The following is a 25,483-nucleotide window of genomic DNA, read 5'->3' as shown; positions in this document are numbered from 1 at the left end:
TCTGCCCTCATGTTTGATTTCCATAAAAAGGTAATTCAAGTGAAATTCTTATGTACGTTTTGGTCATTGCATAAAAAAAATTAAAATACATTGGCAAGAAAAAGTATGTGAACCCTTTGGAATTTCTTAGTTTTCTTCATTAATTAGTGATCCGATCTACGTACATGCATGTCACAAGTATAAACAAACACAATGTGCTTAACCTGATACCATGCAAACAATTATATTTAATGTCTTTATTGAATATATCCATTAAATATTCAGTGCTGGTGGAAAAAGTAAGCGAACCCTGGATTTAATAACTGGTCAAACCTCCTTTTGCAGCAATAAGCTCTTTCTGTAGCTGCTGATAGAACTGCACAACACTCAGGACGACTTTTCGACCATTCGTCCTCGGAGAACTGCTTCAGCTCAGCCATGTTATTATAGGATGTCTGGTGTGAACGGCTCTCTTGAGGTCACTCTAGCATCTGTATTGGATTCAGCTCTAAAACCACTCTGAAAGGTGGATTTTCTTTTGTGAAGCTACTCTAGATTATCTAGATAGTAGATTTACTTCAATGTTTAGCACCCAACTTCTACTGAGCTTCAGCTGGTGGACACTGGACAGCCACCCTGACGTTATCCTGTAGGAAGCCTTGATAAACTCTGGAAGTCATTTTGCCCTCGATGATGGCAAGCTGTCCAGGCCCTGAGGCAGCAAAGCAGCCCCAAACCATGATGCTCCCTCCACCGTACTTCTCCTTTGAGATTTAGTTTACATTTTTACACCATATGTACAAAAAATAAAAACATTAAAGCAGAAGTAAGCGATCCGGTGGTTTTGGCTAACTTCCTGTCAGCCGATGGAGTTAGCAGTCCCCGCCCTCGTCCCTACGTCACCACATTCACGCGCATCCCTTGGCTGCACACACAGAGAGGACCGCCCCTTTATGCCGTTCTCTCTCCTCATTGGATAAAGGTTGTAGGATACAAGGAAGGTTTTCTCCCCGGCTTACAGCAGAGCAGAGTGACTGACAGACCCGTGTTTCAGACCAAACACTCTATGTAAGTGATTGCTGTCGGAAGATACAACATTAACACAAACATTCCGCTTACTTCTGCTTTAATAAATCTTAGTTTCATCACTCCACGATGGCAACCTTCAGGCCTGCAATGGAAAGCAAAGCAGTTCATGCAGAAAACTAGGAGATTCAAGGGTTCACATACTTTTTCTTGCCACTGTACAAGAATATAAAATATTTAAAAGCAATAAGAGATGTAGTAGTGGATTAAAAATATACAATTAAAGCAATACTAAAGAACTTTCAGTTTTGGTTGAGTTTGGCGGCGCCTGTGGACCAAAGCGGTAGTGTTTTGCCTGAAGGAAGACTCCATTTCCCATGAACACTAGCGTGAAGCCCTGTAAATATCCTGCATTAAAATTAACAGAAGACATCAAAACTAAGTTTCTGTTTCCAGTGGATCATTTCAAAGTGAAAACACAAACATAATCCATTGCTAAAGTGCCGTTTTGCCTGTTCCCTCCTTGTTGTGACTCGCAAAAGTGAAAGTGAAACTTAAGTGAGAGCAGGGTTCCTACCATGCTCCTCAAAGCTGCTTAGTGCCAGAGAAAGAGATACAGACCCCCTCAGGCCACGACAGAGGTGTCATTCAACTTGTTGTCAGTCGATGTATCATCACAAAAGTTATGAAAATAATTTAGGGCTGTTTTCGACTAAGGATTTTCATAGTCGAATCTGATTCGTCAGATTTTGCCGTAGTCGACTGATCGTCGAACCTTTTTTTTTATTATGATTATTTTTTTAAGATAGCAGCAAATTTGCGACTTTTTCCCGTTTCAAACAAAAGAGCTAAACCACCCAAAAAATATGGTAGGTGTAAAACAAATACCTTTATTCATTTCCCACACTTTGGATGATTTTTAGTAGCCATTGTGAGCCAGGGTATGCGTTTATGTTACGTTGCCCTGGACAACGCTCCTGCTCGGACTGTGAGTGGCAAATCAAACATCCCTCAACGTGATAGCGGTGGTCGTGGACACAGAGAAACCGGGTAAAACATGTAGTATCAAAACAAACGGAGGTCAGAAGGACTCGACAATCCGTACATCAATCCTGTAACACACACATGTGACCGCGGCACCGGCAGAGAGACAGACAGGCTGCAGAGGGACGAGATCACAGCTGTGACTCCCGACACTGATGGTGCGTTCATGACAACTTGGAAGTCGGAAAAAAAACAAGTTCCTCTTCTGAAAAACTCTGACATGTCAAACTTTAGGATGTGTTAGAGACTAATTCATCTGTCTAACCATCAGAACTATTGACACTTGAAACGGTAAACACAGCTGATCCATCGAAAAAAAATCACCGCTGGAGTTAATTTATTTTCCGTGATTGAAAGCAGGTTCTTGAATGTAACTCGGTCAAAGTCAGATGTATCCTCACACTTTTGCTGTTCTGTCAGGTCATGCATGATAAATGCTGACAAAGTTAGACTGTCAGACTTCCTTGATTTTAAACTTTGGCGGCTCTGCCCCTCGTCTTTTTGCCACTCCGTGAGTGTTCTGCAATGACCTCTGAGTACCGTGACTTTGACGGTCCTACTGCTCACCTCCGCTCATTTGAAAAAAAAAAAAAAACCTCCGCTCATTTGATTGTGCAACTGCAGTGGGTGATTTATTAATACGTAGTAAGAAGCTAAGACTACCGTTTAAACGCACACATCATTTTGAACTCTTTATTAACAGAAAGTAGGCAGATTTTGTATCAAAATAGGCTTTTTATAACGAAAAAAGACATTCTATGTAACAATTTATGCTCAGCAGCCGTGGGCACCCCCATATAGTCAGAATGGTATGGTCTTGGTTAGATTCGACTATGAGGTTCATAGTCGAATCAGACCCCTCCGAATCGAATAGTCGACTTTTGGAGGTCAGCCCTAATACATATATATGTATATACTGTATTTATGTCTATGGTGTCATTACTCTCTTTTACAGTGCTCTACCTTCAACACAGAGCGATAGATATAACAGAGTGGCGACAGCCTTTGATGTCGCCGCCAGCGCGGTCACGTGGTTCATGTAGCTCCCAATAGTTCCAAACGAAGCTGCCGCTGTCATGTTCTTCTATGGGACAGACAGCACTGAGCTTGCTTTTGGACGGTAAATATTAAAAAATAAACCGTACAAAGGTATATTTACAACTGTTACTGAATTACTGTATGTACATCAATGTCAGTTTTCAAACAAAAGGCAAAATCTTCTTGCTTCAAGGTTTTATTTGTCACTCTAAAGTGAAGATTAGCCTGCCCTACAGTAAAAATGGCATAAGAAGAGGAGTGAAGCAATATATTAAGCGGGAATATATATATTTAAGCAAAAGATGTTCAATCAAACCCACACAGTTTGAAACAACGTTCAAAACACACACAGCCAGTATCACAACTAAATATAAAGCCCGCTAGCTTAATGCTAACGTATAATGCAAAACCTCATAGACGGGCTAACAGAAATTAGCATCGATATCGCCATTTTGCGGCAACCGAGCCACAGCAGTAAAGCTGCCAAAACCTGGCTTTAGCGCTGTCAACACGTCACAGTTTTAATATTTTGTTCATGCAAGAAAGTCACCGTTTAATCCGGAGTCTGTGGTCAGTTCATAACGTTTGTTAGGAACTTGCACCGATGTTTGTTCTGGGAGAAGTGCAGAGTCTGTGTGAGCCCCGACCGGGGACCAGGGGAGGCGGCTGTCACAGCAGCAGCAGCCGCTCTACTGAGCTGATCTGCCGGGGCCGACCGTCCGTCCTCCCGTCGGAGAGAACGAGCCAAGTAACGTATCCGCATGCTTTTAGAGGTTTACCGCTGGCTTGTTAAATTATTTTGAAGAGATTAATGTTGGTCTAATTGATGAAATTTAACAACTGTGGCAGTGGCATTAGTTTGTTTGAATGAAAAGTGAGCAGGGCTGCTTCTGGGCTACGGACTGAAATCACCACAGTTACGTAAATAAATAAATGTTTTTCAATGAACCGATCAGTCTAATAATTTTTATTTTGTTAAGTCAACATGGTTACTGTACTTGGGAAAGATTATTACCACTTTATGACTTAAAATTGGTCGGTATTTCGTCAACGTAGCTCAGTAGTTTCTTGCTGTGCAGCCATAGAAACAGACGTGGTCCAGCGCCGCGGGAGGAATGTTTGGAACTATTGAGGGCTCCATAACCCGGAAGTCGGCCCGCCATTTTTTACAACGGAGTCCTATGGGAGTGTCGCCACTTATATCTATCGCTCTGCTTCAACAGGAAGAAGCCTTCCAAGGTCACAGGTGCATTATGGGTAAACATTTTTATTTGCACTTAGTTAAACCAGCACTAAGTAACTTTTCAACCTTCATAAAATATATGAACGACACCACCATTGACTCCCGTGGTAAGGGTTTTGCGCCCCGAGTGGCAGGATATGGGTATTGCAAAAGCGCCCAGAAAACCCATTCACTCCAATGTATGTGTGTTGCCCACTTGCTTGTAAATTGATGAAAACGGCCGTGTTTTTGTTTTTAGGTGTCTTGGTCATATCAAATTATACTTATAATTTGTTTATTACAAAATGTAGATTGAAACATTAATGTAGATAACTGTTTTTTGTTGTTGTTGTTTTTTACTCGCCTATGTGTTAATGTTTATCTGTAAAGGGTCCTCAATGATGCTATTAACGTGGGTGATCTAGAAATGTCCTTAAATTATTGAAAATACCACACTTGCTCATTCACCAACAATGCAGAGATGTCAGTTCTTGGGTGCTTTTGCAATACCCATATTCCTCCATCAGGAGGCGCTACCATTGAACCAATGCGTGTCGTTACTCTCTTTTCCAGTGCTCTAGTTGAAGGGAACTTGGCCTGACTTCACCCTGAAAGGTGCCTTGAGGTGATGTGTTTTATGATCTGACGCTAAACAAACAAAACAAATGTGAATTTAAGTCAGTGAACCACAGTAATGCTACTGAGGTGTGGCCGCCCTCTTAGCTTTAATCCTCTCGATCCCGCCTCTGCACCTGTAATGACTGGTATCATGGTAATGAAATCCGTCAACAAGCAAACATGCTGATTAAAAATTTTTTTTTTGAAAGCCACACCTGAGAGGTGACGCCTTCAGACAGGTCGTTAAAGATGTGCGTGTCCTTAAACCAGGCTTAATTACAACTTGTGATGTAGATTTTATTTAGATTTAGATTTTATTGTCCTTTTCAGGATTGTTTCCACGTTCCGTACTCTACAAACATGACGTCAAAATACCACAGATGTGTACCACCATACCTGTACATACATTCCCACATTTACATACCCACAAAAGCCTCCACCATATATACTGTATATACATTTCCCCACATTTACATACCCACTGTTATGTATGCGTTTCCCATGTTTAGATTCTTATATGGGATGAAACTTTTGTTGAATTTTATTTTCTTAGATAGATAGATAGATAGCCACTTTTTTGAGACATTTTTTGCACTTTTTTCTAGAATTGCTTTTGAGAAATTTTACCACTTTTTTATTTTTAGAAATCATTTTCTAGAATTTTTTTTTTACCTTTTTTTCTAGAAATGTTTAAAAAAAAATTGAGAAATTGTAGCACTTTCTTCCAGAAATTTCTCTACAATATTTCCAAAAATTCACACCATTGGCCCTAATTTGAACATAAAAAGTAACGTTCTTCAGTCTCAGAACAAATATTTGTGAATTTATGGTGTTTGCTTAAAAATTTTTTCCAATGGGGATCCGTGGTCTCAATTTAGGGTCCTTGATGTAAAAGAGTTTGACAACCACTGTTCTAGTATGACTGCACTTGAGAAGCTTCCACCTCAAGTTTTAAACGTGTTAAGAGAATTCAAAACACTATTACACTCATTAGAAAAACTTTGAATCTGAAACCTGAGGTAAAAATCATACAGTTCGTTGGCTTTCTGAGGGTCAACAGTACCAGAAATGCATCTTTTGCTTGGTGCCATGTTGGTAATGGCCTTTATTGAGTCCCAGAGAAGTGATGTTCACTAGTGTCCGTCTGCTGTCTCCTGGCCTTCCTCAGCTGTTGGTTGAGTTCTCTTTGAATTGCCTTAAGCCCGACTCTGTCATTGGCTCTGAATGTTGCCTTTTTTCATCTTATGACCTTTTCCCTTGTTATAGAACGTTAAGCAAAGCACTTAAACTGGTTTGGCCGTTTTATGTCAGGTGATGCTGGCCGTTTCTCAGGCGGATCAAAGTGGAGATTCTCTCGAAAAACAGCACAAACTTGTTCGACACGAGTCTGTACCTCTGTATTTGTTTAGTCAAGTTCACAAGCACAAAACTGGAGCTCAGACATTTTCTCTTTGCTCCTCTGGAAAAAAAATAAGTGTTTGAGCACTTGAATCAAATTAAGTGTTTGTAAATGTGATCTTAAAGGGATAGTTCACCCAACTCTCATTATCTACTCACCCTCATGTCGACTAAGGACTGGGAGAATTTTCAGAGTCCTCCGTTCCTTCTCTGAGTTACAGGGGGGGTCCGCGCAGCAGTATTTGTCCATATGACGGTTGTGAATGGGGCTCACTTTTCTTCGGCCAAAAAGACACACCAAAAAACATCCAAATACCTCCATGCTGCTCATCTGTAATGTCCCTCTTGTATTGAAGCCCCGACATGAGAAATTGTTCCGCTGGTCAGTGAAAATCACGCGAGATTTGCACTGACACAGGCAGAGCAGTGAACTGAGACACTAGGAGCTTCAGCTACAAACAAGCTTTAAATATAGACTTTTTTTTTTTCGGAACAATTTCTCATGTCGGGGCTTCAATACAAGAGGGACATTACAGACGAGCACTATGGAGGTATTTGGATGTTTTTTTATGTGTCTTTTTGGATGAAGAAAAGTGAGCACCGTTCACAACCGTCATATGGACATGCAGTGCTGCACTGAGCCCCGCTGTAACTCAGAGAAGCCACGGAGGACTCTGAAACTTCTCCCAGCCCTTAGTCGACATGAGGGGGGGTAGATAATGAGTGCAATTTGAATTTTGGGTGAACCAACCCCCTAACTTAAATCATACACCAAACATGGAATCAGAGTAGGCTATGTGCAAAAGTAAGTGAACCCCAACTGCATTGGTAAAGTCAAGTAGGTAATACATGTGGGTGGTCGAGTAACCAATTAATCAGACGTTTAAATGAGACTTCCTTAGGAAAAGGTTCTATAAGATCTGCAAGACAAATAATTTCCACACGGAGGAAACTTAGCATCACCACAATTCTGCCCAGAAGTGGACGGCCATCAAAACTTACACCAAGAAGCACCAGAAGAAGAATAAATCACTGACAGGTAAAGGCCGACCCCCAGAGAGATGCCCAGCAGCATCAGGGATAAATCTTCATGTGTCAACAAACAACAACCAAGTTGCCCATTTAACCTTTTGCCAGAGAGAACATGGACAAACCAGAAGCATCCAGAAGTCCACTGTCTGGACAGATGAGTCCAAATTAATTATTTGGCATCAATCACAGGCACCATGTTTGGAGGGTTCACAGACTTTCAACCAGCTGTGTATCTAAAGAGGTTGAGGTTTTTATTGACTTGATTTTGGACCTAGTTTTCAAGACAGAGACCTGATGGGACCGGGCATGAGGACATCCTGCTGATCTGAACAGACCTCAGAGCACAAAGAGCAGAGACCATTAGGGGTGTCAACAATAATCGATTCGGCGATGCATTGCAATGCGGGACATGCACGATTCAGCATCGATGCGGCAACGTGCCATAATCGATTATGTCACTGTTTATTTTCTGGCCTCAAATAAAGTTGTGAAGTTTCAATTACCTCCGGGGGCATTTCCGTAGCAACGACATGCGCAGCCTGTAGCTACATGCTAAGCGGCAGGCGGCAGCACCAGCAGTAGCAGTGTTGCCGCTGGCTTTATTTTTCCTTTTTTTTTTTTCACCCGCGGTCGGGTTGAGAATTAATTAATTAACGCTCGTGAGTCTGGCTGTGTTGGGTCCGAGACTCAACAAGCCGGTCGGGTTTTACCGTTAGGCTACTACAGGCAGTATGCCCGTTTATCACCAATAAACACAGTAGAGGAGGGGGAGTGACTGAGCTCAGGCTGGGGGTCTCTGATGCAGAGAGAGAGAGAGAGACCTGCCGTGCCGTGTAAAAACAACCACAACAGAAAGTGTCACGACTTCCTGTATCGGGCCCTTCAAAATAAAAGCCCCGTAGTCTTTCATATAGTTAAGTCATATTGATTTTGCGTTAATATTGACAAGACACGGCTCCAAAGGTTTGTTTGTTTTTTCCTGCGACCAATCGACCAATGAAATTTTGGTCGGCTAATTTTTTGGGGAAGCCCTAGAAGTGATTTCTGTTTTCTTTTTCAGGTTTTAAAATCCCATATCCAATACCTGTACCATTCAATTTTATTTTATTTTATGACAATTATGTCAAAGATACAGGAGAGTGATAATACATAGCAGCCGATAAAATCTGTTGTTCAATATTTCATGTCTGATGAAAAATTTGCCATGTTGTGTGCAGTAGAATTTTGATGCATTGCAATGCATCGCAATGCATCGGAGAATTGAATCGAATCGAATCGTTACCTGCTGAATCGTAATCGAATCGAATCGTGAGGGCAGTGCCAATGCACACCCCTAGAGACCATTGTGACGACCCTCTCATGGGCTGGAGGCTGACCTGGCAGCCAATTTAGGGTCGTCAGCTGATTCGCCACACCTGGGCTCTTCATATAAAGGCTCAGCCATGTGCTTCACTCTTTCTCTCCCTTCCACTCGCTGACATCCATTTTGGTTTTGGTTTTGCACCTTCAACACCTCCACAGCACACAGACCACTCATCCATGCATTGCACTCATGATAAACCCTACAGACTTCCACACCCTATTGTAAATTTGGTTTATGTTTTAGTTATAATAAATTATTTGTTCTTAGTGTGACAGTTGACGGTTCCTGTCACTATGCCTCCAATTGATCATGTGCCCTGGCTACTTGGCCAAGGGGATGTCCCTTTGGGTGACTGGCAAGCGCGCATGACTCTTACCCGGGAGATGTGGGTTCAATCCCCGCCCGGGCCCTCTTCACCTTGCCACATTCTGGCGTTGTTGGCAGGATCCATGTAGCACTAGGGGTGGGTCCATGGATTCCTAATGTGTGGCAGCCTGCGTGGAAGCACGAGGACGTGTGTGTTCAATCCCCGCCCGGGCCCTCTTCACCTTGCCACACTAGTTAAACCTTGTGTGGTCTCCCTCATTGTCACATTCACCGAGCCAGTTTGTGACAAATGGGGGCTCGTCCGGGATCATCCTGTTCCATGGTCAGTAACTTGGGGGAGTCACACAAAGTTTTTTGGTTCTGTTGGCTAGATAACGTTTCTTTGTTCTGTGGTGTTGATTTGAGTGGATGTCGGAAGGGAGCAGCAGTCGTTCCCAGTTATGTTAACTTGCAAACCCATTTTGAGATTTCTGAGCCAAGTTTACCCTCTGTAGGCTGAAGTGGTTGATCTCATTGGGAGACCAACCAGTTTATTGTTTTCACTTTACTGTGGCGGAGAACGTGGCTGAAGACAATGTCTTGGGACATCCCCTTGGCCAAGTAGCCAGGGCGCATGATCAATTGGGGACATAGTGACAGGAACCTCAACTGTCACAGGAGCATTTCCCCAGTTTCGAGAGGGTCGCCAGTTCCTGGTTGCCTTTAAGTACTGGTGGAATCAGTGCATAAGTACCCACCACAAGTACCTGTCCGAAGACTAGGTTTGAAATAGTTCAGCCAGAAAGTGGAAAAAGTCAGATAGCACTGGGGGGGAAACTTGGGCTCTACTGTGGCTTTGGCTCTACTAGATTTTGTATGTGGATTGATTGGTGTTTTGCTCAAGGGTTTGTAATGTTAAACAGTTTGTGGTTGTGATGTGGTAAGATCTGTACCTGCTATCGCTGTACTTGCTTTGTTGTACCTCAGGATGTTCAGATCTAAGGGTTTTGTAAGTTGGGATCAGGACAATTAGTTGTGAGGAAATGGTTTGACTGTGTGGTGGCGCTTTGATAGTTGGCCTGGTAGATTTGTGAACATTAGCACTACAGCTCATGCTTGACTGTGAGCTTTGTTGTAGTGTAGTGTATTATACACCTTAACTTTCTTGCTTAAATGTCTTGTATTATCTTATCTTCATATTATGTGTGCTTTCTCTGAACTGAAGGAATGTGTGAACTGATCAGCTTAATGGGTTCTACTATTTGTTTAGTCATCTGACCTAAGGAGATAGGCATGGTCCAAGACGACTGAATGACCCATTGTCTTCTCTAATGGGTAAAAAACATAGGATACAGGATATGGGGTTTTTCGCTAGCCTAAAAGTTAAAGGGTCAGGTCAAAGGTCCTTGACCATCTGGTCTCGGGAAGTTTCTCTCTGTCCGGAGAAGGTGGAGTTTTGGAGATAAGCCAGCATATAAAAAGGGAAGGTTTTGGGCCAGTCGAGAGAGGTCTCACATTGGCACCATGAGATGCTCCACGATTCGGCATTTTTGTACACTGTTCTTCTTCTTGTTAATAAACTTCTTTTTTGAATACAAGCGAAGACGTGTCAGCGGTAATCCCTTCTTTTCATCAACACATCAATATACCACAATTTTGGCGTCACGAACTTGGACGTGTTTGTGGCTCTTCAGTTTTTCTTCAGCTTTAGCCAGCCGGCTCCTGCATCGATCTGGGCTTCTGGACAGTGTGAGTTTTTCACAATATTATGTGCTGGTCTGTTTGTTGGAGCTGTTGTCTGTCTGCTGTTGGGTCACACCGTTAAAGAATCTTTGTGTGGGTGATTGTTGCTTTGATGATTAGAAGCTGTTTATCGTTCTAAATTTTTCTAAATTAGGGGGGTTTTTGGTCTTTCATTTTTGGTTTTTGGTTTTTGTTTGCGTTGCAGGCAACGCAAAAAGGGGGGTATAGGGAATTTGGACTAAAGGTTGTTGGGGGGTACTAAAGGTTGTTGGGGGGTACTTAAGGTTAAGGGGGGTAAGGATGAGTAAAGTTAAAGGTGGTTAAAGATTTCAATAGAGGGAAAGTTACAGGGGGGTATATAAAAAGTAAGGATTAAAGGGGGGTAAGGATTTGAATAGAGGGATTTTTTGAGTAAAAAGAGGTAAAATAGAGGGACATTTTGGGATATTAAAAGAAATAAGGTTAAAGGGGGGTTTATTAAGAGTAAAAATAAAGTTAGAATAAAGAGTTAGAAAGAAGCTTTAATACATATGTGATCACTTGTTTTGTGTTTGTTTGTTAAATCCCCATTTTTGTGTGTGTGTGTGTGTGTGTGTGTGTGTGTGAAGATTGGTTTTCTTTTGTGAATAAAGTTTATGAGTAATTGATATGATAGAGTGTATGTTGAATAAGGTATAAGAGTGAATAACGTATAAGAATAAGACGTTTGAGTAAGTTATAATATGTTATATTATATATATAATTATATATTCTTTAAGTTTTAACAAATATGAGCCTGAGAAGGATGTTTATGAATCTTTAAAGGACGTTTAATAAGAAATAAACCTTAAGAATCTTCTAAGGGGACTTTGTGATTAACTTGCTATGAGCCTCTATTTAAGGGGACCTTTGGGAAAATAAATCCATAAGAAACTTTTTTTATAAAGAGAGAATTTTTTTATAAAGCCTGATTAATTTTGGGAAAACACTTATTTAAAGTGAGAATGTTTTTATGAAAATTATAACGTTCTAAAGTTATAATACAGAATTTTTGAAAGAAAGGAAAAACTTGCAGTAGGAATGTGTTTTGTGTATCTAGTGATTTTATAAAACACTGAACTATTTGTCTGTCTTCCTTTCATGGAGCGAGAGTTCAAGGAGGAGACCAGAGTTTAAGAGGTGTGTCTAGAGACGGACAGAGGACAGCTGGCTTGGATCACAAGGATTGAGGCTTGCAGACGACAGCGCATGCATCTGGATCCAGTGATAAAGGCCAGTGTGATTTTATCCACAGACTCTTTCTGACATTGTTGATGCATATTTAGCTTGATTGATAATAGTACACTCATTTACATTTAGTACACACATCTACAGTACATGCATCATACATATGTTGTAGTTAATTAGAAGGAAGACTTGGCAAAGGACTGATCAATCAATAAAGGTTAATTAATGTTGAGTTGGGGAATTTTATTCTTGCAATTTGATAGATATGATAGATTGTGTGAGGTTGTCATTTTTCTAATATTTCTAAGATTTTGAATTCCTTTGAAGTTATTTGTTTCATCTTTCTTTTGCTGACCTTGGCAATACAGAGGTTATAAATGAATTAATCAATATAAATAAACTAAATAATATTTAGTTAATAATTAGTTAAGTTAAAGTTAAGCACAAGAATAAATGGGAGTCATGACAATGATAAAATAGATGTAAACAATCCAGAAGTACATACTCCTGTTGAACTAGAAGAATAATCCTAAATTATTAATCAAAATAATACAGTTGTTGGTGTCCACATGAAGTGATCGAAATAATAAAAAGGTGAAAAATATAAAGAGAAGAGACAAATAGAGTTTGATATTCTCCAGTTGCTTGAAAAGAGCTAGGGTCAAAAATGGATGAAGGTTATGGGAAAGTTGTAGAGAAAGTTGTAGAGGAAGTAGAAAAGAATGTTAAGAAAGTAGAAATGTTGATGGCAGAGATTGATATACTCCTCTCACATTTGGTCCCAGTACAGAGACCCTCACCTTATGAGAAGGAGGAGGAGTTTAGGGAAATGTATCCTCAGCTCCCAGTAATTAGTCAGGAGGAGGTCGAAGATCAGAGTGATGAGGAAAAAGCTGTGGGAGGATATGATTCAGCAGTTAGAAGGTTATTGGCTAGTGCAGAAAGAAGAAGAGAAGGAAGTGAAAGGGAAAGCAAAGATGAAAATGAGAATAGGGATAGTAATGGAGATTTGGATAATGAGAGTCCTTCATTTTCAAGAAGGCATGCCAAGACAAAACATGTTTCTAGGGAAGAAGAAGATAGACGACAAACTTTAAGTAGGATTGATAAAGGTATAGATCAATGCCTTAAATATTTGGACCAATACACCACACCAAAAGGCCGGAGATTATTACAGGAACAATTACAGGACTTGCAAATGCAAAAGAAAAAGTTATTGAAAAAAGCCTCCCAAAAATCAGCAAGGGAGGAAGATAAGTCTGATAAGATCTGTCCAGTGGTTATCAGAGGACAGAATCCGGTGTATAAACCTTGGGATGATACAGTTATGCCAGATTTATTTGAGCAATTACCCGTTCTTCAGGATGGAGCACATCCTTGGATTTTAAAGTTGAAGGAGATTATGGTGGAAACAAAGCCTACCATGGGAGACTTTAAGAGACTTCTGGTAAATATTATTGGGGTTCCAGCCATGGAAGAGATTTTACAGAAAGCTGGATATAATCGATATGTGGGATCTACTGTGAACGATTCAGAACTGTTTGGAGCAAATAGAGGTCGACTGTATAGAGTGTTAAGAGATACATTTCCAACAAATGTACACCCTGATAATATTCTTTTTGAACCATTAGGACAAGAAGAAAATCCGAGATCTTATGTGTCAAGAGCTCATCAGGTATGGAGAAATGTTACAGGACATGATTCGGATGACAGTGAGATGGAACAATCAATCTTGCGAGCTAAGATTCAGAAGGGGTTGCCACTGTCAGTGAGGAGTAAAGTAGCAGAAGTGGTTGGTTTAGGGAGCATGATAAAGAGTGTTTATACAGATCACATAGCATACCAAGTAGAGCTGTATAGAAAGAAAGAGCATGAACAGGAGGACCAAGATCAGGAGATCCTTAGACAGTTAAATCAGATTCAACTGAAGAAGGAGAAGAAGCAGGCAGTAGTTATGCAGAACCAGCCTGAGATAAGTCAGCCCATGCCACAGCCACAGCCACAGCTGCAACCACAGCCAAAACAGCCTTGTGCAGCGGTACCTTTTGTTTATAATGCACAGCCGACCTTTGGTCTGCAGCAGCAGGCATGGAGAGGAAGAGGTCAAGGAAATGTAGGGAGAGCAAGAGGAAACTTCAATCTAAATTTTCAACAAGTTCCTGAAGTGTGTTATAATTGTGGACTGGTTGGTCATTTTGCTCGTGAGTGTAACAAAGTAGGAGGAGGAAATTTCAGAGGGAATTTCAGAGGAATCCCAAGAGGCTTTAGAGGTCAACTAATGACATTCCGAGGACTGGTGAACCCTCTCAGGGGTCCACAGCTAGGATTCTAGGGCTGCCCAGAAAATCCGAAAGGGAGGTGTCAGTTGGTACCTCTTACAAAATCAATTGAGCTCTGCTACAAAAATAAAAAAACTGCAATACCTATACTGGTATCAGGAGCCTATACCTATCTGTACTTTTGAGAAGAGATGTTTTGTGTTCTGTGATGACACTAGCGTTAAAACCAGTTAATTTGTTCTCCTTTTATGTCTCAACTGTCCATTGCATTGCCTGGCATATTATCAAAACAAGATGTAAACATTTAGGAAGGGCAGGAGAAAATATCAACATCAGGATAAGGACATATTTTGACTTATACTTGTCTGAATGAGGTTAATGTTGCAGTGTTGAACAGCCACTCCTCAACACTCATGTGTTGTATTGTTTTGATTTTTGTTGATAGTAGTGAAACCTCGTAGAATTCATAAGTTGTAGTTTAGCATTTATTGACCAAACTGACATGCATCAGATGCTAAAGTAAAGAAAGTAAAATTGCACTGCTTTGGCAGTAACATGTAGTATGAGCAGAAATGTGAAGTCTAAACAGTTGTTTTTTTGTCATTCTCCATCTTTTCCTTTATATAGTTAAGAATTATTGTTATTGCCATAGTGTAATAAAATGAAACGTAGGCCTGCATAAGAAATATTTCTTAGTATGTTTAAACTCATTGTGTTGGTAAATGTTGATTAGTTGGTTTACTGTTGGAAAAAAAAAAAGAATATCTTATTCTAAAAGTCTCACTCAATTATCCACAAAAGTGGCTTTCTCATAATAAAATGAAATAGGACAGAACATGGCATGGTAAGAAAATTATGTGTCTCCAGTGTAAGTGTGGGATCCACTACTCACTCAGGTCAACAGCCCAATTTGAGTCAAAGTGTGAGGCTGCTGCCTCTTAAAGTTCCAGTGTAAAATGTATAATTAAATAATACAAGGACAAATTAGAAATTTAGCAAGCTTACTATACTTATTGCAGTAACATACAGTATATTCAAAGAGCTTAATTTACACAGTGTGAAGTTGTATGGTTACCTTAGAAAGTTGAGATAATTACAAACAGGAAGCTGTTCTTGAAATAAAGAAATAGTTGTGGATAGGTAGAGGTGACACTTAAGATTCTATTGGTCTTTGGAGAATCATGAAGGATTGATAATAGTGCTCTCAGCCCTTTTAGGTCTGACGGTTTAAGAAGCACATGGGTTGGCCCATGTTGCAAGGGGGGAGGTTATAGTATGGATTTTATTTGCTTAAATAGACTGATTGGGTTATAACCAGGGTTATAACCAGGTGGATGCTCAGTCACTTGCCAAGTTAACCAAGTTTTCGTCAAAATTTTGCAAGGTTTTTGCCACATTTTTGTGAAGAGATGTCATGAGCAGGAGGGGACTTCTGCTTGGATAATGGATGAGAAGTCTGTGGATACAATTGCAAAACTGATTTAGTAAAAATATAGGGATTTATGTGTTTATGTGCATTTGATGTTTGAAATGTATTTGCTGTTGCAAAGATACCGGTTTGTTCTCTCTCTCCCTCCTAGAACAAATTGGAGAGAGATCACTGTGAAAGTGCCAGGCTGTTCGGGGACCCAGATGTTCTGAGAAGATTCAGTCATCTGAACATGAAGAATGTGAATGAATTGAAGGGCCCTGAACATTATGGACACTTAAGTATTTTGACCACATTGAAGATTGACACTGTGGAAGAACTGCAGTATAATTTAATTTGGTGTTTTTATGGAATGCTTTTTGACATTAAAGTGTGATGTCTTTCATGATGATATGTACTCACTACTGTATGTTTTTGCTAGTATGTGGATATTGGAGCCTCAGATGTTTTCTTTCTTTTTGACGTTTAGGGAGAGTAATGTTAGGCAGGGACAGGTCCAATGGAGGATCCGATGGGTTGACCAGCCTGAAATTGGACACTGTTTTGATTTTATTTGTCTGAGGTTTTCATATGTATCTACTGAATTGTTTCATTCAAGTTTTAAGAATTTCTTCTTTTCTAATTGGCTTGGAGTGCTAAACAGTGGTTGCCTAAGGCAGAGGGACCGTGAGAGAATTTCCTGTCTTGATTGTTTGATGGAAACTTTAAGGAAGATTGGCTGCCTGGCAGGTTTTCGCTCTCACACTCCACAAATTGTTTTATTGCTAATGATTGTTTCATTATAGACATTATATAAGAGTGTCTGTTTGTTTCATTATGATAATCATTTGATTGTATGTTATCTTTTATGTGTCGAGACTCTACGAGCCTCGAAGGGGGGAAATATGTAGTGTATTATACACCTTAACTTTCTTGCTTAAATGTCTTGTATTATCTTATCTTCATATTATGTGTGCTTTCTCTGAACTGAAGGAATGTGTGAACTGATCAGCTTAATGGGTTCTACTATTTGTTTAGTCATCTGACCTAAGGAGATAGGCATGGTCCAAGACGACTGAATGACCCATTGTCTTCTCTAATGGGTAAAAAACATAGGATACAGGATATGGGGTTTTTCGCTAGCCTAAAAGTTAAAGGGTCAGGTCAAAGGTCCTTGACCATCTGGTCTCGGGAAGTTTCTCTCTGTCCGGAGAAGGTGGAGTTTTGGAGATAAGCCAGCATATAAAAAGGGAAGGTTTTGGGCCAGTCGGGAGAGGTCTCACATTGGCACCATGAGATGCTCCACGATTCGGCATTTTTGTACACTGTTCTTCTTCTTGTTAATAAACTTCTTTTTTGAATACAAGCGAAGACGTGTCAGCGGTAATCCCTTCTTTTCATCAACACATCAATATACCACAGTAGCTTGGTGGTTCCTACTCTGTGTTGTGCCTTGGAGGCCTTTTGGTTGGCTTGTGAGCTTTTGGTTTTGGAGGAACCTTTGGATTTGCTACTTTGGGCTAGTGCTATGTTAATTTTGTGTTTGGTTGCTGGGATTTTGTGAAGATGTGGCATTAAGTTGCTTTGTCTTGCTACAAGTCATGGTTTGGACATTTGGAGCTTGGGTGCTCACTTTGTTTGATACTCTGATGCCACACTTTGGATCCTCCCTTTCCTTTGTTCCTGAGAAAATAAATCATCATCCTGAGGTAATGTACTGGCAATTTATTATGTTTTACCTGCACATCACTTGTCCCCTTTTATTAACTGTATTTCATCCTTAAATTGCTCCTTTGGATCCAAGGTTGCTGGGTGAGGGTACAGATCTGTAGGACTGCGTGATGGTGGTTGCTGGTAGATCATTCACATTGTGTCATTAGACATTGCCTTGTACCGCCAACCAAGGGAACGTGAAAATGTTAGTGTTTACATTATATAATATGGTTGTCTTATGTTTTGTTTCAGAGGTCAAGGTGGAACCTTGATTTTAAGAGGGGGGGTGTGATGACCCTCTCATGGGCTGGAGGCTGACCTGGCAGCCAATTTAGGGTCGTCAGCTGATTCGCCACACCTGGGCTCTTCATATAAAGGCTCAGCCATGTGCTTCACTCTTTCTCTCCCTTCCACTCGCTGACATCCGTTTTGGTTTTGCACCTTCACACCTCCACAGCACACATACCACTCATCCATGCATTGCACTCATGATAAACCCTACAGACTTCCATACCCTATTGTAAATTTGGTTTATGTTTTAGTTATAATAAATTATTTGTTCTTAGTTAAACCTTGTGTGGTCTCCCTCATTGTCACATTCACCGAGCCAGTTTGTGACACCATCATGTGAAGGGATCATACAGACTTCCCCTACTTGAGAATTCACAGACAAGGACGGCTCACATCTTCCGACCAAGCTCTAATCTTGATCGCGGCGAAACACCTCTGAAGATTTTTATCTGTATTTTACAGGTTGTGACACTTCTCATGCTGATAAACTCTGTTCAGAGCCACCTCTGTGGTATGTCGGGCCTCGGCATGTGTCCCCATTATCACACTTTACCATCATGAGTCATGACACATACAAAGACAGGCGGAAACACCTTTGCAGTGGAAAAAAAACAGCTTTGTATAAAGTCCTTGTTCAACTTTCTGCACGAACACAAACCTTGTGTCACTGACCGGTTCATAGACAAAAGCCATTTGTAGTCTCACTCATAATTCCCCTCATCTGATACCAACTTCACTCTCACCCTGTTTATTTCCAATTCCTGACATCTGGTATAGTTTACAATAACTGGTAACCATAACTAAACCAAGCACTAGAGCCACAGATACAATACAAATACAATCCATTAAAAAACTGTGGATAGGCCTATAAAGAGCAATCCAATCTAAATACAACAATATATATCAGGCCCTCATCCTTGAGAGCCAAGATCAATCCTTGGGCTGCCTTTTATTTAATCTTATTGTATCACGTGTATGCTGTATTTTGTATCACGCTCTCATGCTGTATTTATTATTTCCACCGTTTGATGAGTTCTTTTCAAGGGGGCAGTTGTCGGTCTGAGAAGTGAAGCTCACTTCCGCGTTCAAAAAACTGCAATCCCCTCGGATTCCTCTGGGGGCTGGTGTCAGAAAGCAGCATTCTCCATAGACCCCCATGTTAAAATAGCCGACTTTACATCCTCAATAAACATGATCAAAGCCTGGTGTCAGCACGTTTTTTGGTCTCAACCGATAGTTTCTACCCCCGCACACACTCTGAGGGGGGTGAATTTTTTTTTAAACTCTACCGTTTTACTGTTATTAGGTCAAGTCAAAGTCAAATCCAACATGGCGCAGTTCAAACCCCTGTAGTAGCGGCACAAAACAGACTCCCCCAAACCAATGGGTGACGTCACGGGTGCTACGTCCATTCTTTTTACAGTCTATGGTTCTTTTATGTGTTTTTATGTTATGAATGTATGATGTGGTTCTTCCTTTTCTCTCTGCTGGCTGCACAAATAATTGCCCCATTGGGGATAATAAAGACACCTTGAACCTTGAAGGTCAAGGTGAATTAATTTGTCTTGGAGGGCAAATTTTTTTGGGCCCATTGTTTTGGTTGCACAGCAAAACATTTCATAGACAGGGAGACAATTACATCATCTGCATACATGACATACACTTTTTGTAAAAGTAGTTATAGTAACCCTAACCCTAACTAACCACCTCGGGGGGGCACGCCTCAACTGGCCAACCAGAAGATGGACAGTGGCCACTTACTGGAAGATCCAACACTGGACTGGACACCGTCTCCCTTCGCCCCTCCCCCTCTCTGCTGTCTCTTCGTCTTCTCTCTTTTACGTCTTATATGGTCATGAAAGCACGTGGGAGGTGGCAGCGTGCCTTGCCCTGCTCTCCCATAACCTAGTCTGGCGTTGGCCAGATAGGGAGAGTAATGTGTCATTTTCTACTTCACCTAACCCTATAGTAACCTTAACCCTAACCCTAACCCAAGAAGAACCATTCTAATTAATCTCATCATCAATCCAAAACAAGTCAGGCTTCACACTCTGCATTTAGATTGCATACCGGTAAACCTACCTACTTCTGGATTGTTTCTATTTCCTTGTTTCCTCCTTGCATGTTTTCTCAGTAGGACAACCTCAGTGTATCAGGTGTATCAAGTCTGTCACTGGATGACTTAGTCTCAGTTATGTGTTGAACCAGATAAAAGAGTCAATGACGTGATGCATTGAGCAGGAGTGAATCATAGTATCAGCTTTATTATCATTCATGTCGTCTCGGCCTCTGATGTTTCACCTTGTCACAGTACATTTACATCGAAGCATTAGACCTGGTTTGACTTTTGTTTTGTTTTGTTTTTTACCTCCGTGATGTTGATTGTACCTCAGTTGAGGATTAAAATTGAGATGCGCTGGGAAAAAAACGGCTTAAAATTGTTGGATTGTTAGATCATATGTACTTGCAAACATTGCATATGGTAAAGCATGTAGGACTACGACATTTTTTTCTACAAAATAAAGTTTGCAAAATACCATATGAACACTTCGTTTTTAGTTTAAGCTTAAATTATATCTCTGGTACAAATATAGTACAAAAATATATTTAAAATGTCCAAACAGGTACAGTAAATCAGTAAAACAATGTTTATACACACACACAGTTTGTCAACACACAGTGTCTTCTTCTGTGCTTAACAATTTTGGACCCGAAATGGACCCAGATCATTTTCAAGACCTGATCCAACCTGAGGCGGACCAGAACAGAGAACAGAGAGAGAAACTACAGATCGTCTTATGATGGGATCACAGCAGCCATGACACCCTTCAACTTATCAAACCCATGACCCATGATGAGCACCGGAAAACACTCACAAACACAACTTATGCTTTAATTTAAACGCTGTAGACACTCGGGCTTCATCTGTGCATCGGTCCAACGCACACTTCATCTTCATCGTGTCAAACAGATCACAACTTTTCCTCCGGACTGTTTCAGGCAATCAGCTTCAGTGCGAGGACGCTGAGCAGGAACAGCAGAGCTGGTGGGAGGAGAGACGAGAGACGTTTGTCAGCAAATGTTTGTACAGGCTTTGCAACAGAAATGGTCACAAAGGAAAAAACAAACATAATGTGGTGGTTCAGTGACATGAGTTCTGGTTTTTATCTGTGCCTATTTTTAATCCTAGAACTTTCCTTTAATTATCAATAACATATCAGCTCCCAAAGCATCTGTGAAATAATGTCATCCTGAAAGATTTACTCTTCATTTGGTACAAAATAAAAGGCATTAATACACAGACAGCTCCTATGGTTACTGTGTACCTGCTTGTTACGGGTACAGGAAATCTAATAGAATGGTAAATGGTTTGTAAACAAAGAACATGTTCATGAATTTCCTGTTTGTTTGTTTGTTTGTTTTGTTTAGACTTTCTCTATTCCCCTTATAATAATAATGTATTAGTAAATAACAGCTTACTATCTATAATAATTCTTGGGAATTTATATGGAAAATTTCCGGGATATGAGCCAGAAAGTACAGGAATATTATTATCCCTGCTATTTATCTCCCTCTGGACATGAACTCAAATGTACCAACATTTGAAACAAAGCAGAGTTTGTTGGTAGAGGTTTGGTGTGTGTGTAGTAGTTTACCATGCGAGTGAAGGAGTCCGCTGGCTCCAGCGGTGGTCATTACGGTGGTCGGTGCGGGGGTGGTCTCTGCTGTGCTGCTGGGGTCGGCAACATTCAGAGGGTCACTGGTCAGACGCACATTGAACGCACCGATCGTACCTGAAGAGTAAAACCAGGAGTTAGCGACAAGTCTGAGTCAGTGGAGTTTCACTGCATTTTGATTGAATTAATTCAAAGCTGAAATATAATGTGAATCAGTAGCAATGAGAAAGCTTGTGTCCACTTACTTCCATTGACAGTGCCGTTCCCCAGGAGGATGACGAAGGTGGTGGCGTGGCTGTCCCTCAGGTTGGTGGCGTTCACCATCGGCACTACAAACTCACACCGGATCACGCCGCTTTGCACCGAGCTGAGGACACCTGACACCGTCTGGGAAGGTGAGGTGACATTACAGTTAGTTACTGTGAGCACAAATAAGATGCCGCTCAAGTTTAATTGGTCCACTCTGACCCAAACATGAACTCTAAAGTGGATTTTGCAAGTCAGATTGTTTTTTATCATTTGATAAACTTTCTGTTCATCTTCTGTTTCCTATAAACAAGTCATTTTTCAAATGCATGGAGCATAAATTAAACACATCTGTTAGGACCTCACCCTGTCCAATGGAGTAAGCGTATTTGCTGAGTTGTTTCTCTGCATTACTCTGAAGAAGAACGAGTTGTTGGCAGATGAGTTTTGACCACAGATGAAAAGTAGTGTGGTGTCCTGAGGGGGAAAAAAGGGAAGAACAATTAGACTTTTGTCACTGTTGGGGAAACAAAAGGCAAAATACAAAGTCAACAAGTTGTCTATAGGCTTGGAGAGAGTCGAGTTTTTCTTGTTCTGTATTTACCGGTGGTGACTGTTGGTTACCTGCCTTCCCTGTTTGCAGAAACGTAATATGTTTGGTTTCTATGTGATACATTGATCATTAACCTGGTACAATCTGTCACTTAACCTGCAAACTGCGGGACAGTAAAACAGGTTTTATGTCTTTTATCCCTGTTCGACTGTGTGAGGGCAAACATCCTGGAAGAGATGTTTGACTGGACAAGACACAATATCATATTTGACCCATTTCCTGAATCTAGACTGTTAGATTTGGTGAGGACGAGGTGGTCTGACCTCGTGTTCGCCTCTTTTTGGAGGATTCAGCCCCTGATTTCTGGACCATTACACAGTTTATCTTTCTGAGGTCGTGGTGGGGGGCTTAATTCAGTTCATCAGTATATTCCAGATTATTAAACCTGACTATCTGAACTTTGTTTTGCTCTTTTAACAACACAGACTGAGTGTAACATGAACATTATTGCAGCTTTGTGTGATTTTCTTTACCAAGGATGCGTTGACGGTCAGTCCCAGAGCGACGTAGCCTGTTGACTCTCCTCTGAGCTGGATGGTCAGGTTGGTGCCGTTGGGAGGCATTGGGGTGCTGGCATTCACTGATCCAAACAGACAGGAGCCATTTCCTGCAGGGTCACAGTTGTCTGGTGTCTCCACACACACTTTAGTGACTGCACACCCGTCCCGAGTGATGTTCACCTGGTGGTAAACACAACACACAGTTACTCCCACTGAGCTAATGTGCTGTTTTTGTCTCTTTTTGTACCAAGAAAATAACACGTTTCTGATGGTTTGGTTTGACTCAGAGGCTAAAACCTGTTATTTCTCTCTATAGAGTGTGAATATTGCAGTTATGCATTTAAAGTACCAAAGTTATTATAATATTGCAGAGCTCTACAGCTACTAAGAAAATAAAGGTGAACCAACCGTTGGTGCTGGTGTTACTGCTGGCTCTGTGCTGGTGGGGTCGGCAACATCCAGTGGGCCGCTGTTAAAGCTCTGGGTGAAGGAACCGATCGTACCTGAAGATTAAAACCACAAACAGTTAAGAGTCTGACAGCAGCAGAGTGGCTGAATCTGAATCAAAGGAGATCATTTGATTTCATTTCGATAATTTACAGCTAATGTGAATCGGTAGCAAGTAGTGAATTGCTGCAGATCTCTTGTGTCCACTTACTTCCATTAACGGTGCCGCTCCCCATGACGACGGAGAAGGTGGTGGTGCGGCTGCTCCTCAGGTTGGTGCCGTTAATGCTGGGCGCTACAAACTCACACCGGATCACATTGTTTTCCACCGAGTTGCGGATATCTCTCACGTTCTGGGAAGATGAGGTGACATTAAAGTTAGATACTGTGAGCTAAAATAAGATGCAGTTCAAGTTTAATTGGCCCATTGTGATAAATGATACTGGAAAAAGTGAGAAGTCAAACCAATACAGATAGCTGTAGAAGATGATTGTGATACATAATCTGCCAACATTTTTGTTCTAAAGGTTGAATTTGTGATTCTTGATTGAAATCACAAAATGATTCAAACTACTCTCCAAATTGGTGCGTTCAAGTGCTGCTGGAGAAATCTGATGTACAGCATAGCATTTTGCAGGTCAAATTTTGTATCATTTGATTGATAAATAGTGTAAAAAATAAAGTTAGTTACTGTGAGCAAAAGTAAGATCAAGTTTAATTGGCCCATTTTGACCCAAACATGAACTCTAAAGTGGATTTGTTTTATAATTTGATTGATGAATGGTGTGAAAATAAAGTGAATCATTATGTCTTCATGTTCAAGATAATAAATATACTTTCTGTTCATCTTCTGTTTCCTATAGACATGTCGTTTTTCAAATGCATGGAGCTTAAATTAAACCCATCTGTTAGGACCTCACCCTCTGGAGTGTAGTGAGCGTATTGCTTGTGCTGTTGCTCAGCACTACGCTGAAGAAGAACGAGTTGTTGGCAGATGAGTTTTGACCACAGATGAAAAGTAGTGTGGTGTCCTGAGGAAAAGAAAAAGAGAAGAACAATTAGACTTTTGTCACTGTTGGGGAAACATAAGGCAAAATACAAAGTCAACAAGTTGTCTTGTAGTTTAGGCTTGGAAAGAGTCGAGTTTTTCTTGTTCTGTGTTTGTTACCTGCCTTCCCTGTTTGCAGAAACTTAATATGTTGGGTTTCAATGTGATATATTGGTCATTAACCAGGTACAATAAGGGGAATCTGTCATCGTAACCTGCAAACTGATTTCCAGATTGTTAAACCTGACTCTCTGAACTTTGTTTTGTTATTTAATTTATTTTATTTATTTATTTATTTATTTTATTTATTTATTTAACATTGTCTTTTTCTTACTTAATGTCTTTATCTTTTTTTAATAATACCAGCACTTTTAACATCTCCCTCTGTCTGATTGGGTTTTTATGAGGCCTTGGAGTAATACCAGTGAGGATCTTAATAAACAAAGACTGAGCCGAGTGTAACATGAACATTATTGCAGCTTTGAGTGTTTTGTTTTTTGTTTTGTTTTTTACCGCAGATGCGCTCGTGGTCAGTCCCAGAGCGACGTAGCCTGTTGACTCTCCTCTGAGCTGGATGGTCAGGTCGGTGCCGTTGGGAGGCGTTGGGGCGCTGGCAGCCACTGATCCAAACAGACAGGTGCCATTTCCTGCAGGATCGCAGTCGTCTGGTGTCTCCACACACAGTTTAGTGACTGCACACCCGTCCCGAGTGATGTTCACCTGGTGGTAAACACAACACACAGTTACTCCCACTGAGCTAATGTGCTGTTTTGTCTCTTTTTGTACCAAGAACTGTACTGTCTTGTCTGTAATAACATCTATTGCACGTCTGTCCGTCCTGGGTGAGGGATCCCTCCTCTGTTGCTCACCCTGAGGTTTCTCCGATTTTTCCCTGTTAAAAAGGTTTTCTATGGAGTTTTTCCTCAGTCAGTTTGAGGGTCTAAGGACAGAGGATGTTGTTACGATGCCATGTAAAGCCCTTTGAGACAAACTGTTTGTAAAAACGGGCTATACAAATAAAATTGCCTTGCCTTGCCTTGCCAAGAAAATAACACGTTTCTGATGGTTTGGTTTGAATCAAAGGCTAAAACCTGTTACCAAAGTTAGTATAACATTGCGGAGCTCTACTGAAAAAATAAAGGTGAACCAACCGTTGCATTGGAAAATGTCAGTACTGGTGGTGCTGGTGCTGGCTCTGTGCTGGCGGGGTTGGCAACATCCAGAAGGCCACTGTTAAAGCTCTGGTTGAAGTCGCCGGGCATACCTGAAGCTGTGCAAAACCAGGA

At 40.9% G+C, this 25,483-nt stretch overlaps 2 protein-coding genes and 1 long non-coding RNA gene across 3 annotated transcripts; 1 reads left to right on the top strand and 2 right to left on the bottom strand.

Annotated features, from left to right (window-relative positions):
* The first annotated feature begins 12,720 nt into the window (after nucleotides 1-12,720).
* On the top strand, nucleotides 12,721-15,168 carry LOC146970217 (uncharacterized). The gene is made up of 2 exons (XM_085805910.1): nucleotides 12,721-14,013; nucleotides 15,151-15,168. Exons 1-2 carry the CDS (start codon nucleotides 12,721-12,723, stop codon nucleotides 15,166-15,168), a joined length of 1,311 nt encoding a protein of 436 aa, XP_085662036.1.
* Nucleotides 15,169-20,140: 4,972 nt separating this feature from the next.
* LOC146970216 (ferric reductase 1-like) lies at nucleotides 20,141-23,385 on the bottom strand. Its single transcript, XM_085805908.1, has 7 exons — nucleotides 23,361-23,385; nucleotides 23,111-23,205; nucleotides 22,676-22,882; nucleotides 21,956-22,066; nucleotides 21,589-21,730; nucleotides 21,323-21,460; nucleotides 20,141-20,709 (listed from the first exon to the last, which is right to left on the bottom strand). Exons 1-7 carry the CDS (start codon nucleotides 23,383-23,385, stop codon nucleotides 20,663-20,665), a joined length of 765 nt encoding a protein of 254 aa, XP_085662034.1. The 3' UTR covers nucleotides 20,141-20,662.
* A 23-nt stretch (nucleotides 23,386-23,408) lies between these two features.
* Nucleotides 23,409-24,912, bottom strand: LOC146970215 (uncharacterized). Its single transcript, XR_015038026.1, has 3 exons — nucleotides 24,711-24,912; nucleotides 24,070-24,180; nucleotides 23,409-23,502 (listed from the first exon to the last, which is right to left on the bottom strand). It is a non-coding gene; the product is annotated as an uncharacterized LOC146970215 (long non-coding RNA).
* Nucleotides 24,913-25,483: the final 571 nt, after the last annotated feature.

The sequence above is a fragment of the Trachurus japonicus genome, chromosome 17 (genome assembly GCF_045865225.1).
Source record: "Trachurus japonicus isolate A0001 chromosome 17, Traja_1.0".
Classification (NCBI taxonomy): domain Eukaryota; kingdom Metazoa; phylum Chordata; class Actinopteri; order Carangiformes; family Carangidae; genus Trachurus; species Trachurus japonicus.
This window is presented reverse-complemented; position numbering and strand designations above follow the sequence as displayed.